Genomic DNA, 16,694 nt, shown 5'->3' on the forward strand with positions numbered 1-16,694 from the left:
ACATTTACCATAGAAAACAACCCGATTATTACCAGGAAGTACCTGCATATGTAAACTGAGAAAACGCACCAGCCCTGGAGAATTTCTAACAAACAGCAAACACGCTAACCCTGGCAAATTTTAAACAAACAGCCGGAGGCGGCTCGCCCATTAGGGAGTTAGGGGCAGCGCCACACTTGTGATTGGTCAAAAAAACACCTTATATGGATTATGTTTTAAATGCTCATAAAAGTGCGGTAAATGTGTAATTTGCCTGTTTCAAAAGTATATTGTTAAAAACAAGATGTTCAGTTACTTGCCCCACACTGACTGCAAACATTGTGCGAACATTGCTTGGATTGTGTTGCCAGCTATTTTCTATGAGGGGGAACAGCCCCAATGAAATAGAAGGATTTCATAGCATGAATTATAACAGCACAAAGTAAATAGACCGTCCTGTTCAAATGTGCGTCCGTTCAGTCAGATCTGGGTCTGCTCTAGTCTCCTCCTCCCAAAAAGTATCTTGCGCCAGACAGCTTGTGAGACTACAGTAGAACTTCTCCATCAGGTACAGATGGCTCTAAAGCAAAAAGCTAATTGTAATTAACTTGCAAATAAATAATCGTAACAGTCACAGGAGCCTGGGACCTGATAAACCGGACAACTATATCCAACAAGAGTTGAAGGACAGAGGGATACACTAGCTAGAACCTTCTCATCGCGGATCTGGTAGGACATAAAAGCGTGGGCAAATTGATTGTTTGCCCCTAATGTTGTTTATCAGGTTCTATTTTAGGTGACAGGGCGACATGTTGTGTGGACTAAAACAGCATAAACCCGGGTGTATCACAAAGCATGATCAAATTATTTAGCCAGGTACAGTAATTTTACATTTACATTACATTTTTACATTTTAGTCATTTAGCAGACGCCCTTATCCAGAGCGACTTACAGTAGTGAATGCATACATTTCATTTCATTTCATACATTATTTTTCTGTGCTGGCCCCCCGTGGGAATCAAACCCACAACCCTGGTGTTGCAAACACCATGCTCTACCAACTGAGCTACAGGGAAGGCTGAGAAACGTTGAGAAATAGATTGGTACATTTTTAGCTAAAACTAACCAGTTATCTACCTTTTGATATAGCTAGCTGGGTGCCTGCTAGCTAGTTAGCTCCCATGCCAATTTCAAGTCTTTCTAAACTCATATCTGACTTACTCGGAAATATGAAGTTATTTCAGAATGAACGTTTACTAGCTAGCACATCATACTTTGTCACATTATGTTAGCCAGCTATCCTCAGTTAGATCATGTGTTTTCACTTATTGCATTTGTATGTTTGTTGCATTCTTCCTGGTGCACTTGTTCGTTCATGAGCTGGCTGCTTATTCTAAATAGTAGAATCTGATCTGCTCAAAACAGAGGCAGCATGTGCATCCTTGGTAATTTGGTTTTTGACATGCAAACGTGACAAAGGTGTATTTATGCTGCTGTTCAAATGCACAGATCGCTTTATATATATTCTCAAAGAAACTACCGGTAGTTTCTGTCATGCTGCTTTGTTGACAACTCCAACTATCTCACGCCCCAGGTATTCACCAATCAACGGACACTGCTGCAAACTGCAAACACACCAGCTTTGGAGAATTTCTAACTAACAGAAAACATACCCGCCTTGAAGAATGTCTTAAATAATCAGCTTTTTAAACATATCTGTTTTCATTAATTGAGAATCAAAGTCCAGTTTGATAATGTCATCATCGATTGACCAAAAGGACAATCTTATGTAATCACGACTCAGTCGCAGAATATTGACCCACTGCTCTTCTCTGTATATTGCACAGTTAGTGTTGGTCAATGCAAGTTTATAAGCCTACAGCCTGGTAAAGTAAGTAAGGTTTTCCATTACTTTCTATGGGCAAGGACCTAATACATCATGTGAAATAGTGAACTGTGCCATTATAACAGTGTTTACGTGACATAGTGTTTCTATTTTGTTTCTATTATTTTCTTCTCTATTTCTATAATATTTATTTTACCCCACAGACAAGTGCTGAAGGCAATCAGTCAGCAGCTGGATGCCAGGTGGCCAGCGTGCCAGTCAGTCAGTCTCTGGTGCCTGGTGGTATCTAGCTGCTGTTGCTCAGCCTTTCCTCAAGCATGGAGCCTGTCTGGGCACGGACAATTCATGACACACTGTACTGGTCTGAGCTCATACTGGGATGGAGTCACTGAGCTGAGGGGGTGGAGGTGGAGGTGCCTGAGAGAGTATGCAGCTGCAAGGTCTCTCACCCAACTCTTACCACATATTCATAGGGGCTAGGCTGGTGAGTGTGTGTGGTTTTGTGAAACAGATGCAGGTCGAGTAAAACAACCACAAAATCTCAAGCTAAACCTCACACAGTTCTTGACTTATCTGATACCTTTCTCAGTTCCTCTTACTATCACTAGCACACTCACACATACACCAGGCATACACACCTATCCTACCTTATCAAAACCCAATATTGTGAGATTATTATGGATTTGAACAGGACAGGGCAGGAACAATCCTGTATTTCATTATTTTGTTCATTTCACCAGTAAAGTGATGTTGAGCCTCTCCCTCCCACCAGGCTAGCTGTGACCTAAACCACCGGGGCATATTCAGTAGTTAAAATGGAAAACATTTTGCAACAAAAACTAGAGATTTGCAACAAAAACTAGAAATTCTTATTGGACAATTTCGGTTAGTCCCTCAATGTTTTGGTCCGTTTTCTTCTGTTTGGTGTCTGGTGAATACAACCCTGGGTTGGTTCTACCACAACATCCTAGTGACAGCAGGCAGGCAGGGCACCAACATGCTCAGGCACGTGGGACCATTGAGATCCTATTAAATTAAATACAGTTTATAAAGGTTTTATACACATTTACTGTATAAATAGCTTATAACATATATGTAAACAGACCATAAAAGTCCAAATGTTAGTTTTCTTAGAAAGTTGTGAGTGCTATTACAACCAGGTAAAAACAATGCGACCTACGAAGAGCCTTAGCTTAATGGCTATTTGGCGTGGGAGAGTGAGAAATTGTGGGGAGCCGGTGTCCAAGTAGGGTACACGTAGCTAGCTACAGTTGAAGTCAGAAGTTTACATACACTTATGTTGGAGTCATTAAAACTTGTTTTTCAACCACTCCACAAATTTCTTGTTAACAAACTATAGTTTTGGCAAGTTGGTTAGGACATCTACTTTGTGCATGACACAAGTAATTTTTCCAACAATTGTTTACAGACAGATTATTTCACTTATAATTCACTGTATCACAATTCCAGTGAGTCAGAAGTTTACATACACTAAGTTGACTGCCTTTAAACAGCTTGGAAAATTCCAGAAAATGATTTCAGAAGCTTCTGATAGGCTAATTGACATAATTTGAGTCAATTGGAGATGTACCTGTGGATGTATTTCAAGGCCTACCTCCAAATGCAGTGCCTCTTTGCTTGACATAATGGGAAAATCAAAGGAAATCAGCCAAGACCTCAGAAAAATTTTTGTAGACCTCCACAAGTCTGGTTCATCCTTGGGACGTGGTCCTTGGGAGTACCACGTTCATCTGTACAAACAATAGTACGCAAGTATAAACACCATGGGACCACGCAGCCGTCAGTCTCCTAGAGATGAACGTACTTTGGTACAAAAAGTGAAAATCAATCCCAGAACAACAGCAAAGGACCTTGTGAAGATGCTGGAGGAAACAGGGACAAAAGTATCTATATCCACAGTAAAACGAGTCCTATATCGACATAACCTTAAAGGCCGCTCAGCAAGGAAGAAGCCACTGCTCCAAAACCGCCATAAGAAAGCCAGACTACGGTTTGCAACTGCACATAGGGACAAAGATCATACTTTTGGAGAAATGTCCTCTGGTCTGATGAAACAAAAATAGAACTGTTTGGCCATAATGACCATTGTTATGTTTGGAAGAAAAGGGGGGATGCTTGCAAGCCAAAGAACACCATCCCAACCGTGAAGCATGGGGGGTGGCAGCATCATGTTGTGAGGGTGCTTTGCTGCAGGAGGGACTGGTGCACTTCACAAAATAGATGGCATCATGAGGGGGGAAGATTATGTGGATATATTGAAGCAACATCTCAAGACATCAGTCAGGAAGTTAAAGCTTGGTCGCAAATGGGTTTTCCAAATGGACAATGACCCCATGCATACTTCCAAAGTTGTGGCAAAATGACTTAAGGACCTCAAAGTCAAGGTATTGGAGTGGCCATCACAAATCCCTGACTTCAATCCTATAGAAAATTTGTGGGCAGAACTGAAAAAGCGTGTGCGAGCAAGGAGGCCTACAAACCTGACTCAGTTACACCAGCTCTGTCGGGAGAAATGGGCCAAAATTCACCCAACTTATTGTGGGAAGCTTGTGGAAGGCTTTTTACTAGGATTCAATGTCAGGAATTGTGAAAAACTGAATTTAAATGTATTTGGCCAAGGTGTATGTAAACTTCCGACTTCAACTGTATGTGTGTGGAAAACATTTTACATGTGCCTTCTCGAAAATAGAATTAGAATCTATAAGAAAGACTAAGATATTTTGGGGTTGGAATCGGAGTATGTATTACGTTTAAAAATGTAGAGGTGAGGTAGCAACTTTTGACAGACTGGTTTCGTCCGGACAAACAAAAAATGGTTGCGGAGAGAAAAAAGTCCCAAAATGTGCATAATCGTTGTGAGTAGAGGATAGCTGTGAGGGTGATCGAATAAGGATCAAATCCACTATTATCCTTAAGCACGTTAATGATAGAATGTTCATATTTGAAGAGGAAAGGCCAGTCTTTTTGGCACACGACATGGAGTACATGGAGTGGATTAGCTAAAGAGACTGGTTTCCAGGCGAACAAACATACAGTTCAGATAAATTCTTCAAATTCATTATTTTACACCATATCTTATGACAGCACTGGCAAACATTGGTTGACCAACTCCCTGAACAAAATGGCTGACCTTTATACAATCATAAGAAGGTTAATGGCCATTCTAGTATTCTAATTCCAAATTCTATGTGTGGAAACACAGTGCGTGCATCTCAAACAGCAGCAGGAGCCCCTTCCCGTAGCACTCACTCAACTGTTGAATGGACACTTTTTAAAAGTATATAGTGATGTGTTCAATGCTGGATATATAAGGACATATATCCATGTTGAGTTTCATAATCAGAAATTATTATTTATTTTTTGTTCTTAAGGCCACCCTTTAAAACCTGTTCATTTAAACAGTACTGCTAATTACAATGACTGTCAATCAAAAGCCTCTTCCATTGGAATTATATTACATACGTACAATCAATCAGGCTTCAGATTAAATTTAAAAGCAATCAGCGTCGGGTGGGTTTTCACAGATCAATGGTAATCTAATAATAATTTTGACTTTAAATGTGGCTGTTTGTTATTTTTAGAGCCCAATTGTCCCCCTTGCCTCTCTCTCTCTCTCTCTTCCTCTCTCTCTCTTTCTCTCGACTCAACTTATGATAATGGTCACAAAGCCTGTTGGTGACGTTCCAAGTCTGAACCATCTCTCACTCTCTTCCATTACACAGCAAAATGTGTAGTGTTTCTTTTTGTTGCCAATAACATTGTCAAGCCAAAATCTCCTGTCTCATCCAATCAATAGTTTCCAGAGGCTCGTTGAACTTTGTGTGTATACAGTAAGTCTATTGAGGGGACAAGTTATTAGTCTTTCATTAGTATTCTAGATGATTTGTGTTTCTGGTAACTAACAAACGCCCCCCATGAGACCCATAATAAGCCTGCAGTGAGAGAGGCAATGAGCAGCTACTGAAAAGAGACTGGCTCTAGCCTATAGCACATGAACGAGACGACAGAGACACCATTGTATCATTTATCATATCTGGCTCCCTACACTACTTGGGCACATCCTAAATGGCCCCCTATGCCCTACATAGTCCACTACTTTTAACCAGAGCCCTATGGGCCCATAGCCAGGAGTTAAGAGGCTCGGTGGAATTGACAAGCACCATTTACATCATCAAACATGCTCTTGCATCGGCTCACTTCTCCAAACCTCCTTTACATTCCTATTCCAGGTCAACTACAGGAGTTTAGTTGACCAGATGATAAAGAATTATGTAAAGTGCGCTAAAGCATGCCTCATACGTTTACAACTTTTTACTGTTGTTTTATGGCCTAGATTATCTGGTTCTCTAACTATGCGATAAGAGAGAGGGCCTACTTGACATATGCCACTGAATACGACCCACACATTCACTAGACAACAACTGGGATGAGATCCTTCTTCAGGCTTTAAAACAAAAACAGGGCAAAACATTGGGACGGTTGGTCAGTTATTGTACGTTCATATTCATTAGTTCTTTACTGCCTTTCCCGAGATAAAAAAAATGTGGTGCTTTAAAGTTTAAACTACTCGTTGTTTAGACTCGAAAGCACAACGGAATATGTTTGAATGACTGTTAAAGTCATACGTAAAAAGAGAAACCCTTTTAGCGTTTACCTGTCGCGTAACGTTAAAAGCTCTTTTGGCTGCAGCAAATCAACACAACATTTGATAATCGACTAGATGGATTCAACTGTATGACATTGTCTGAAGCAGATACACGCACAAAACCAAAATATTTGAAATAGCAGATTTGAGTGATGGATGTTTGAGAGTCTTCAGAGTCGGTGAAAGAGAGACTGAGAACAAGAGCAGGGGAGACTGTACACCACTAAACCCAAAACAATAATAATGGGGTTTCTGACACGCAACAGCTGCCAAGAAAGATGATGTAGGCTATAAAAATGTAGCCTACTTACTTCTGACTGTGGAATTATTAAAAGGTGTTACACATTATTACACTTTATAAGTGTAGAGAACCCTGCACCTCAAGGCATCTGACGTCGCTCTCTTGTCTGTCAGTAGTGTACTTAGTCAAGGAAAAATATTCTCTGATAAGATTGTGCACCGCAGTGCTAGCTGCGTTACTACAGATCCTGGTTCGATACCAGGGGCAGATACCGGGCTGTGTTGCAGCCGGCTGAGACCGGGAGACCCATGAGGCAACGCACAATTGGCCAGAGTCGTCTAGGGTGGGGGGGGTGGGGGGGGTGGGGGGGGGGGGGTGTTGGCCGGCCGGCCGGGAAGTCCTTGTCTCGTCGTGCTCTAGCGACTCCTGTGGCGGGCCGGACGCGTGCACGCTGACACGGTCGCCAGGTGTGCTGTGTTTCCTCCGACACATTGGTGCGGCTGGCTTCCGGGTTAAGCGTGCACATTGTGTCAAGAAGCAGTGCGGCTTGGCGGGGTTGTGTTTCAGTGTAGAATAGAATAGATATATAACTTTAGAAGTAGCTTGATGTGCACTGTTATTGATTGGCTTCATGCTATATCTAGACTAACACAGTTTTCTCTTTCCCACAGATGGAATCAGATGTAGGTGGGCATGTAAAGGGAAAGCAAAGAGATAACATTGACCATCAGTAGTCCAGAGTTCTGATTCTCTATTTTAAGGCACTTGGGGGTATCACAGAAAAATAGATACAATCCTTGTGATGGAGAGGAAATTTACCCTCATGCAAAACTATTTTCAAGAGCGAGTGAGAGAGAGAAAGAGAGAGAGAGATTCTCATTAGCTGCCTCTGCTCTGACAGGCATAGGGATGGGATCCTCTTCCTCCCAGCAGCTGCTGAGACCCTGTTATTCTACCACAGATTCATCGTGGCTCGCTAAGAGTCAGAAATGCATTCCATGATTCCATTTGTCCCCTCTGCATTCTTCTCTGCAGCCCCCTCCCCTTCTCTCCTCCCTCTGTATCTGCACTGTAGCTACATAATCGTTAAAACCTATTAACATCCTTATTCTGTGGGACTGGACCTGAGTTATATACTGACGCAACATTACATGGTGACCAGACTTATAGGTTATATGGCTGCAGGTTAGGTAATAATTCAGTCAGGCCTACCTGGAATCAAATACTACTTGAAATCTTTCAAATATACATTGAGTGTTTGCTGTAGCAATGATTTCAAATTGTATTTGAACCCAGGTATTGATGAAGTCAAGGGAGGATTTTTAGTGCTGCTACAGATATTGACAGGACTATGGACAGGACCTCTGGAGAGGTCGTCAGCAGTTAAACTCATGTCACTATTGATCAGATGATTTAACCGATTGATCCCATCAATGATGACGGATGGATGGAGAAGACAGAGAAGAGGAGAGGCATGAGGCCAGTGAGGCCAGACAGTTGACTCCCTCCCATAATGATTTATCCCTGAATTCTTGTGCCTCGCTAGATCTCCTTAATCCATGTTTAATTCAAGTCAACTTCATACCATATTTACTGCAGTAGCTAATTCTCTAACTCTAAAATCACGAAAAGAACCTAATAACTGTAATACCCTTGAAGAGTACTCTCACTACATCTACAGTGCAGTCTATTCTATAACACAGAACTTTTATAGTGCATTGTTGTTCAGTTCTTACCCCGTTGTAGCAGCGCTTCTCCTCGGAGCCGGTGAAATGGTATGGCTGCTTGGTGTGGCACTTCTGGATGAAGTCCTTGAAGAAGTTGTTGACATCTGCCAGTGAGATGACGCAGACGGCCGAGTTTGTACTGGGTTCCGGGGAGTCTGGCTTGGACCGGGCAAAGGCGGCGAACAGCACGTCCTCCCCTTCCTTCAGCCCCATCTCCTGCCTCAGCTCGCGGCCCGCCTTGGCCACATGGGCTGCCTGGAGGACATTAAATACCTCGATGCTGGCTGAGCGCCGCCGCCTCCTCCTCTCCGTCAGGATGCACTCGAATGGCATCTCCACATAGCGCCGCAGCTCCGGATCCGTGCCGCACATGCGGACGATGCGGGTGTGGTAAACCTGCGAGCTGTGGCCCTCGCGCTGCACGGTGAGGAAGTAGGCGTGGTAGCCGCTCTGGAAGGAATAGACATACTGGAGGTGGTGGTCGCCGCGGAGGGCCGGGGCCAAATTCATGTAGGACTGGTCGGAGAAGAAGCGGAAACCATCTTGGGTTTCTTTCATCTGACGCACTGAGATGGTGTGGTGTTGTGGCTGCTGGGCCTGGGGGCTGGAGATCATCCGGGATGGGCTTCCAGGGATCTCCGAGTTTCCTACGAAGAATCGCACCACGCCTCCGCTCTCCACGTTGAGCACACGGGACCCCAGGGGGCTAGTCACGCAGTCGGGGCAGCCGTGCCGTCCTCCATTATCTGTCCTGGGTGAATACATGCACTGTACCTCCCCATCCACCTTCTTTCTCTCCTCAAGCAGGTGGCGACGGCAGACACCGGCATCCGCTGAGCCGCAGCTGAACAGCTCATCATCATAATAACGCTCCACCAGCAAGGCCATGTTATAGTTGTCCACCACAGCGTTGGTCTTACCACAGGCTCCATGCTGACAACTAGGACCACACCGCCTTCTGACAGCGTCTTCAGTCACGGGCCCGGTCCGGTACTCTGACAGCTTGGTCAGGTTCTCTGACAGCGCGTAGATTCGGTTCACGGCACCAATGTAGACGGTCCCCTCGAAGGTTACCAGGTTCTGAATGGCGGAGTTGGCCTCAAAGCTGGGCAGGTCGTAGGTCACAGACAGGTTGAGCTTGGAGTTCTCAGCTGCCTCATTACACTGACCCATCACCATTGACCCAGAGAAACACAGAGCCCAGCGGATGATCACAATGTGAGCGATGTCCAACAAGCAGATATTCTTCATCCTGTTCCAAAAATAAGTAAAACAATGAGTTAAAAATTAGAAATGACTTATTCAGAACAGTCACTAACACAAAGAAAACACCATCCATTTTTTAAATGTCTTCCTCGATTGCCCGACTTGATCAGACAGAGCTACAGTTGAAGTCGGACGTTTACATACACTTAGGTTGGAGTCATTAAAACTCGTTTTTCAACCACTCCACAAATTTCTCGTTAACAAACTATAGTTTTGGCAAGTCGGTTAGGACATCTACTTTGTGCATGGCACAAGTAGTTTTTCCAACAATTGTTTACAGACAGATTACTTCACCTATAATTCACTGTATCACAATTCCAGTGGGTCAGAAGTTTACATACACTAAGTTGACTGTGCCTTTAAACAGCTTGGAAAATTCCAGAAAATTATGTCATGGCTTTAGAAGCTTCTGATAGGCTAATTGACATCATTTGAGTCAATTGGAGGTGTACCTGTGGATGTATTTCAAGGCCTATCTTCAAACGCAGTGCCTTTTTGCTTGACATCATGGGAAAATCAAAGGAAATCAGCCAAGACCTCAGAAAGAAAAGTCTGGTTCATCCTTGGGAGCAATTTCCAAATGCCTGAAGGTACCACGTTCATCTGTACAAACAATAGTACGCAAGTTTAAACACCATGGAACCACGCAGCCATCATACCGCTCAGGAAGGAGATTCGTTCTGTCTCCTAGAGATGAACGTACTCTGGTGCTAAAACTGCAAATCAATCCCAGAACAACAGCAAAGGACCTTGTGAAGATGCTGGAGGAAACAGGTACAAAAGTATCTATTTCCACAGTAAAACGAGTCCTATATCGACATAACCTGAAAGGCCGCTCAACAAGGAAGAAGCCACTGCTCCAAAACCGCCATAGAAAAGCCAGACTACGGTTTGCAACTGCACATCGTGACAAATCTCGCACTTTTTGGAGCAATGTCCTCTGGTCTGATGAAACAAAAATAGAACTGTTTGGCCATGATGACCATCGTTATGTTTGATGGAAAATAACACCTTTGCTGCAGGAGGGACTGATGCACTTCACCAAATAGATGGCATCAGGAGGATGGAAAATTATGTGGATATATTGAAGCAACATCTCAAGACATCAGTCAGGAAGTTAAAGCTTGGTCGCAAATGGGTCTTCCAAATGGACAATGACCCCAAGCATACTTCCAAAGTTGTGGTGAAATGGCTTAAGGACAACAAAGTCAAGGTATTGGAGTGGCCATCACAAAGCCCTGACCTCAATCCTATAGAAGATTTGTGGGCAGAACTGAAAAAGCGTGTGCGAGCAAGGAGGCCTACAAACCTGACTCAGTTACACCAGCTCTGTCTGGAGGAATGGGCCAAAATCCACCCAACTTATTGTGGGAAGTTTGTGGAAGGCTACCCGAAAAGTTTGACCCAAGCTAAACAATTTAAAGACAATGCTACCAAATACTAATTGTGTGTATGTAAACTTCTGACCCACTGGGAATGTGCTGAAAGAAATAAAAGCTGAAATAAATCATTCTCTCTACTATTATTCTGACGTTTCACATTATTAAAATAAAGTGGTGATCCTAACTGACCTAAGACAGGGAATTTTTATGAAGATTAAATGTCAGGAATTGTGAAAAACTGAGTTTAAATGTGTTTGGCAAAGGTGTATGTCAACTTCCGACTTCAACTGTATATGGAGAAAAAGGACCATTCTCTTGCTAAAAATAGAGACCATTAGAAACACAAGAGAGAGGGACACATTGCTTGTCAGCGCGGCACACATATGGAACTATGTGTTGGGGTTCAAAGCCATGGTTTACTCACTCCACCACAGCATCACGTCAGTAATATCACTGTTGCTGAAAGCTGATATAGGAGCATTGAGCCCCATTTCAATATCAAACACATCAGCACTTCTACTATGACTCGTTATTATTGTGAACAAGCCAATCAGTGACACTCATGAGGGACTGGAGTATTGTTGCTGATGTGCTGACTGAGGGACAATAAAGTTGTAGGCTATTGAAGTAGCGTGCTGCTGTGTTGACCGAGCACCACCAAACACCGTTGAGCACCACTTCTGTGGTTCCAAATTCCATCCACAGTGCGACCCAACATGGTGAATCATGGTGGAGTCGTGGACACAGCAGCCCTCCCTCTCTGCAGGGCGATGCAACCAACCACGGCGCTAAGTTTAGAAAATGCCTCCAAGGGAGTGGTAGATAGAACTCAATTGAAACAATGCAGGGGGACTGTGAGTGGTGCGCTGTACAAAATGATAAATAGTTGGTGCAGGCCACTTAAATGGCAATCCACTGGGGAATGCTTTTAGGGTCTGTCAGAGTGTCAGAGAAAGAGGCAGTGTGGAAGAGAGAGAGAGAGAGAAATAGAGAGAGAGAAATATAGAGAGAGAAATAGAGAGAGATTTTAGACCCCATGCATGATAGTCATCAGATCATTTGCAAGTATGATCCATACCATATCTGAGATGGTGGTTCAGCACATTTTTAACAAGACAACAGAAACGGCAGAAGAGAAAGCCCAACAGAACCCCTCAGCATTCACTTAATGTCCTCAGAGTACTTTTTTTTTTTGTTAGCTTATATTGTCGATTCTCAGAAAACCTAATAAATGTAACTGGTATAGAAAGTTATGTTGTTGATATTTTCAGACAATTGATCCGTATCATTATCATATAAAATGGTTGATTCCCCAGTCATCATGTAATGGGCTATGGAAATGATGTTTCTATTATATAATGAATGAGACAGTATGTGCTTAATTACTGCAAACAAGTTATTGATTAACCCTCTGGGATTTCTTTAGGATATTAACTGCCCTAAAACATAGAATCATTACAAGATTGTAAAAAAACGAAACAATAATTATGTTTTCTTGTCACATACACCAGATAGGTGCAGTGAAATATGTTGTTTTACGGGGTCAGCCAGAGTCGTGCAAATTACAATCTAAATAAATCAGTGGGAAGAGCAAAATGAAGCAATTAACATGGACCATCACCAGTCCAGTTCTGACTACTATACTATTTTCAAGGATGGATGGGAGCCAAAGTGGCAGGTGTGCATACTGGTCAAGTGACTAGTTTGTTTTTTACTTAAAATGATGAGTAAGAGTGAGGAACAAAAACACATTTTCTTGACTCCCCATACTACCACGCACCTGCTCCAGTCTAATTCATCCCCTATAAGAGGTGTTATTGCAAGGAACAATGACTTATCCTAAGTAAATACAGCTTTGAGAAACAGAATACTTGACGATATATTTTGATTTAAAGAGAGGGAAATGACTCATGGGAGAAATTGCTCTGTGAGGGAAACACGCGGACATTTCTGTGAGACTATTCTGGAGATTTTGGTTAATGTAGGCTATAAACTCTTAGCATATTATAATGCATGTATTGCAAAACATAGGCTATTTGGACAATCTTATTTTCTTTAATCGTTGAAAGTATTCAGTAATGGCCATTGTGCGCAATTGTTTTGTTTTTGCATGGAATAATCTGACATGTGTGGGTCTGACTATGCTCTACAAGAGGTGATGATATTTCAACCAAATAGTTAACATTTATTTATCAATCCCTTGAAAACGGCACGCAATGGTGTCAATGGTATTAGCGGAGCTGTGGGTCTTGCCCCAAAGAAGGTAAATCGAACGCTCTACACCTTATTGCGACGTTGTACTGAAAACGACCTATAAAGCATTGACGAGTGTTTCGTGAATGAGTCAAAGGCTACAAAGTCATTCAAAGTAAAGCAAACATAAATAATAGAAAGGCAAAAATAGAACTTACCTGTCAGTTAGGCAACTATCTCAGTTATGTTTTGGTTTCTTCTTTCAAATCATAGTAGCCTACAAAACTCCGGATTCCTCACGCATGCATCAACGTTTGACGGCTAAAGAACAAATTGGTGCGCAGAAGATGTTTGACTTTGAATACTCTTATCAGACGTTTTCCCTTTCTTTTCACAAAGAACACAGCCGTTTTCCCGTTCCTCAGACAAAGTTCGACTCTTTCTGACTCCGATTCACAAGCTGCGGACCTGTGTGACTCAGGAGACACTGTAGATGTGTAGGTCACACACACTGGCATTCAACCCCCCTGCGTATGTTTGTCCCCTTTAGCCCGCAGCGCTCCTCCTCTCGACTACTGTACTGCGGGAGGTTGGAAGGCGCGCGATTACACTCAGGTGAGTTTACAGGTTTCATCGATAGCAACGCTAACTTTTCTCAGTATCGTTCAGTATTTAGCTTAGTCCCCACATTGAATGTTAATTCATAATTATCTGTGTCATAACAAGTAAATGAAATAGCCTATAACTCGCTATAGAAGCACCTTTCCTTCACACTAGAAAAACTATCCAACATTCCACCTGACTTCCCCCAAGAAAGACCACTGACTCAGTATATTCTTAATTATTGGTTGTCAAGTTAAAAAGGCTCCCTTAGCCATAAATAAAGAGGCAAGTTCTAGCAACAGCTCTGGTGGACATTCCTGCAGTCAGCATGCCAGTTGCACACTCCTTCAAAACTTGAGACATCTGTAGCATTGTGTTGTGTGACAAAACGGCACATTTTAGAGTGGCCTTTTATTGTCCTCAGCACAAGGTGCACCTGTGTAATGATCATGCTGTTTAATCGGCTTCTTGATATGCTACACCTGTCAGGTGGATGGATTATCTTGGCAAAGGAGAAATGCTCACTAACAGGGATGTAAAGAAATTTGTGCACAAAATTTGAGAGAAATAAGCTTTTGTGTGTATGGAACATTTCTGGGATCTTTTATTTCTGCTCATTAAACACGTGACTAACACTTTACATGTTGTGTTTATATTTTTGTCCAGTATATATACACACAGTACAAAGATGTTTTAAAGTGACTGGGATCGCACAATAAAGTTGGGGACTTATTTCCATTGTGGTCTCTATTTTTTTTTAACATAAATAGATTTATGATTACATAGATACAGACACATTACATAGATAGAGACACATTACATAGATACAGACACATCACATAGAAACAGACACATTACAGAGATACAGACACATTACATAGATACAGACACATTACATAGATACAGACACATTACAGAGAAACAGACACATTACAGAGATACAGACACATTACAGAGATATAGACACATTACATAGATACAGACACATTACATAGATACAGACACATTACAGAGATATAGACACATTACATAGATACAGACACATTACAGAGATACAGACACATTACATAGATACAGACACATTACATAGATACAGACACATTACATAGATACAGACACATTACATAGGTACAGACACATTACATAGAAACAGACACATTACATAGATACAGACACATTACAGAGATACAGACACATTACATAGATACAGACACATCACATAGAAACAGACACATTACATAGATACAGACACATTACAGAGATACAGACACATTACATAGATACAGACACATCACATAGAAACAGACACATTACAGAGATACAGACACATTACATAGATACAGACACATTACATAGATACAGACACATTACAGAGATACAGACACATTACATAGATACAGACACATTACAGAGATACAGACACATTACAGAGATATAGACACATTACATAGATAAAGATACAATAACATAGATAGAGACACATTACATAGATACCGACACATTACATAGAAACAGACACATTACAGAGATATAGACACATTACATAGATACAGATACAATAACATAGATAGAGACACATTACATAGATACAGACACATTACATAGATACAGACACATTACATAGATAGAGACACATTACATAGATACAGACACATTACATAGATAGAGACACATTACATAGATACAGACACATTACAGAGATACAGACACATTACATAGATACAGACACATTACAGAGATACATACACATTACATAGATACAGACACATTACATAGATACAGACACATTACATAGATAGAGACACATTACATAGATACAGACACATTACAGAGATACAGACACATTACCTAGATACAGACACATTACATAGATACAGACACATTACATAGATACAGACACATTACATAGATACAAACACATTACATAGATAGAGACACATTACATAGATACAGACACATTACATAGATACAGACACATTACAGAGATACATACACATTACATAGATACAGACACATTACAGAGATACAGACACATTACAGAGATACAGACACATTACATAGATAGAGACACATTACATAGATACAGACACATTACATAGATACAGACACATTACATAGATTCAGACACATTACAGAGATACATACACATTACATAGATACAGACACATTACATAGATACAGACACATTACATAGATACAGACACATTACATAGATAGAGACACATTACATAGATACAGACACATTACATAGAAACAGACACATTACAGAGATACAGACACATTACATAGATACAGACACATTACATAGATACAGACACATTACAGAGAAACAGACACATTACAGAGATACAGACACATTACAGAGATATAGACACATTACATAGATACAGACACATTACATAGATACAGACACATTACAGAGATATAGACACATTACATAGATACAGACACATTACATAGATACAGACACATTACATAGATACAGACACATTACATAGATACAGACACATTACATAGATACAGACACATTACATAGGTACAGACACATTACATAGAAACAGACACATTACATAGATACAGACACATTACAGAGATACAGACACATTACATAGATACAGACACATCACATAGAAACAGACACATTACAGAGATACAGACACATTACATAGATACAGACACTACATAGATACAGATACATTACAGAGATACAGACACATTACATAGATACAGACACATCACATAGAAACAGACACATTACAGAGATACAGACACATTACATAGATACAGACAC

The 16,694-nt window shown here is 41.4% G+C and overlaps 1 protein-coding gene across 1 annotated transcript in view; it reads right to left on the bottom strand.

Moving 5' to 3' along the window:
* Positions 1–14,070, bottom strand: part of LOC115152322 (hepatocyte growth factor receptor-like) — a 75,261-nt gene extending 61,191 nt beyond the window's left edge. Inside the window, exons 1-2 of the mRNA XM_029697095.1 lie at positions 13,519–14,070; positions 8,469–9,711 (exon numbers count right to left, since the gene is read on the bottom strand). Of these exons, the coding sequence (XP_029552955.1) occupies positions 8,469–9,710 (1,242 nt within the window). The 5' untranslated portion in view covers position 9,711; positions 13,519–14,070. The remainder of the gene's footprint in view (positions 1–8,468; positions 9,712–13,518) is intronic.
* Between the last annotated feature and the right edge of the window lie 2,624 nt (positions 14,071–16,694).

This window comes from Salmo trutta, chromosome 17 (genome assembly GCF_901001165.1).
Source record: "Salmo trutta chromosome 17, fSalTru1.1, whole genome shotgun sequence".
Classification (NCBI taxonomy): Eukaryota; Metazoa; Chordata; class Actinopteri; order Salmoniformes; family Salmonidae; genus Salmo; species Salmo trutta.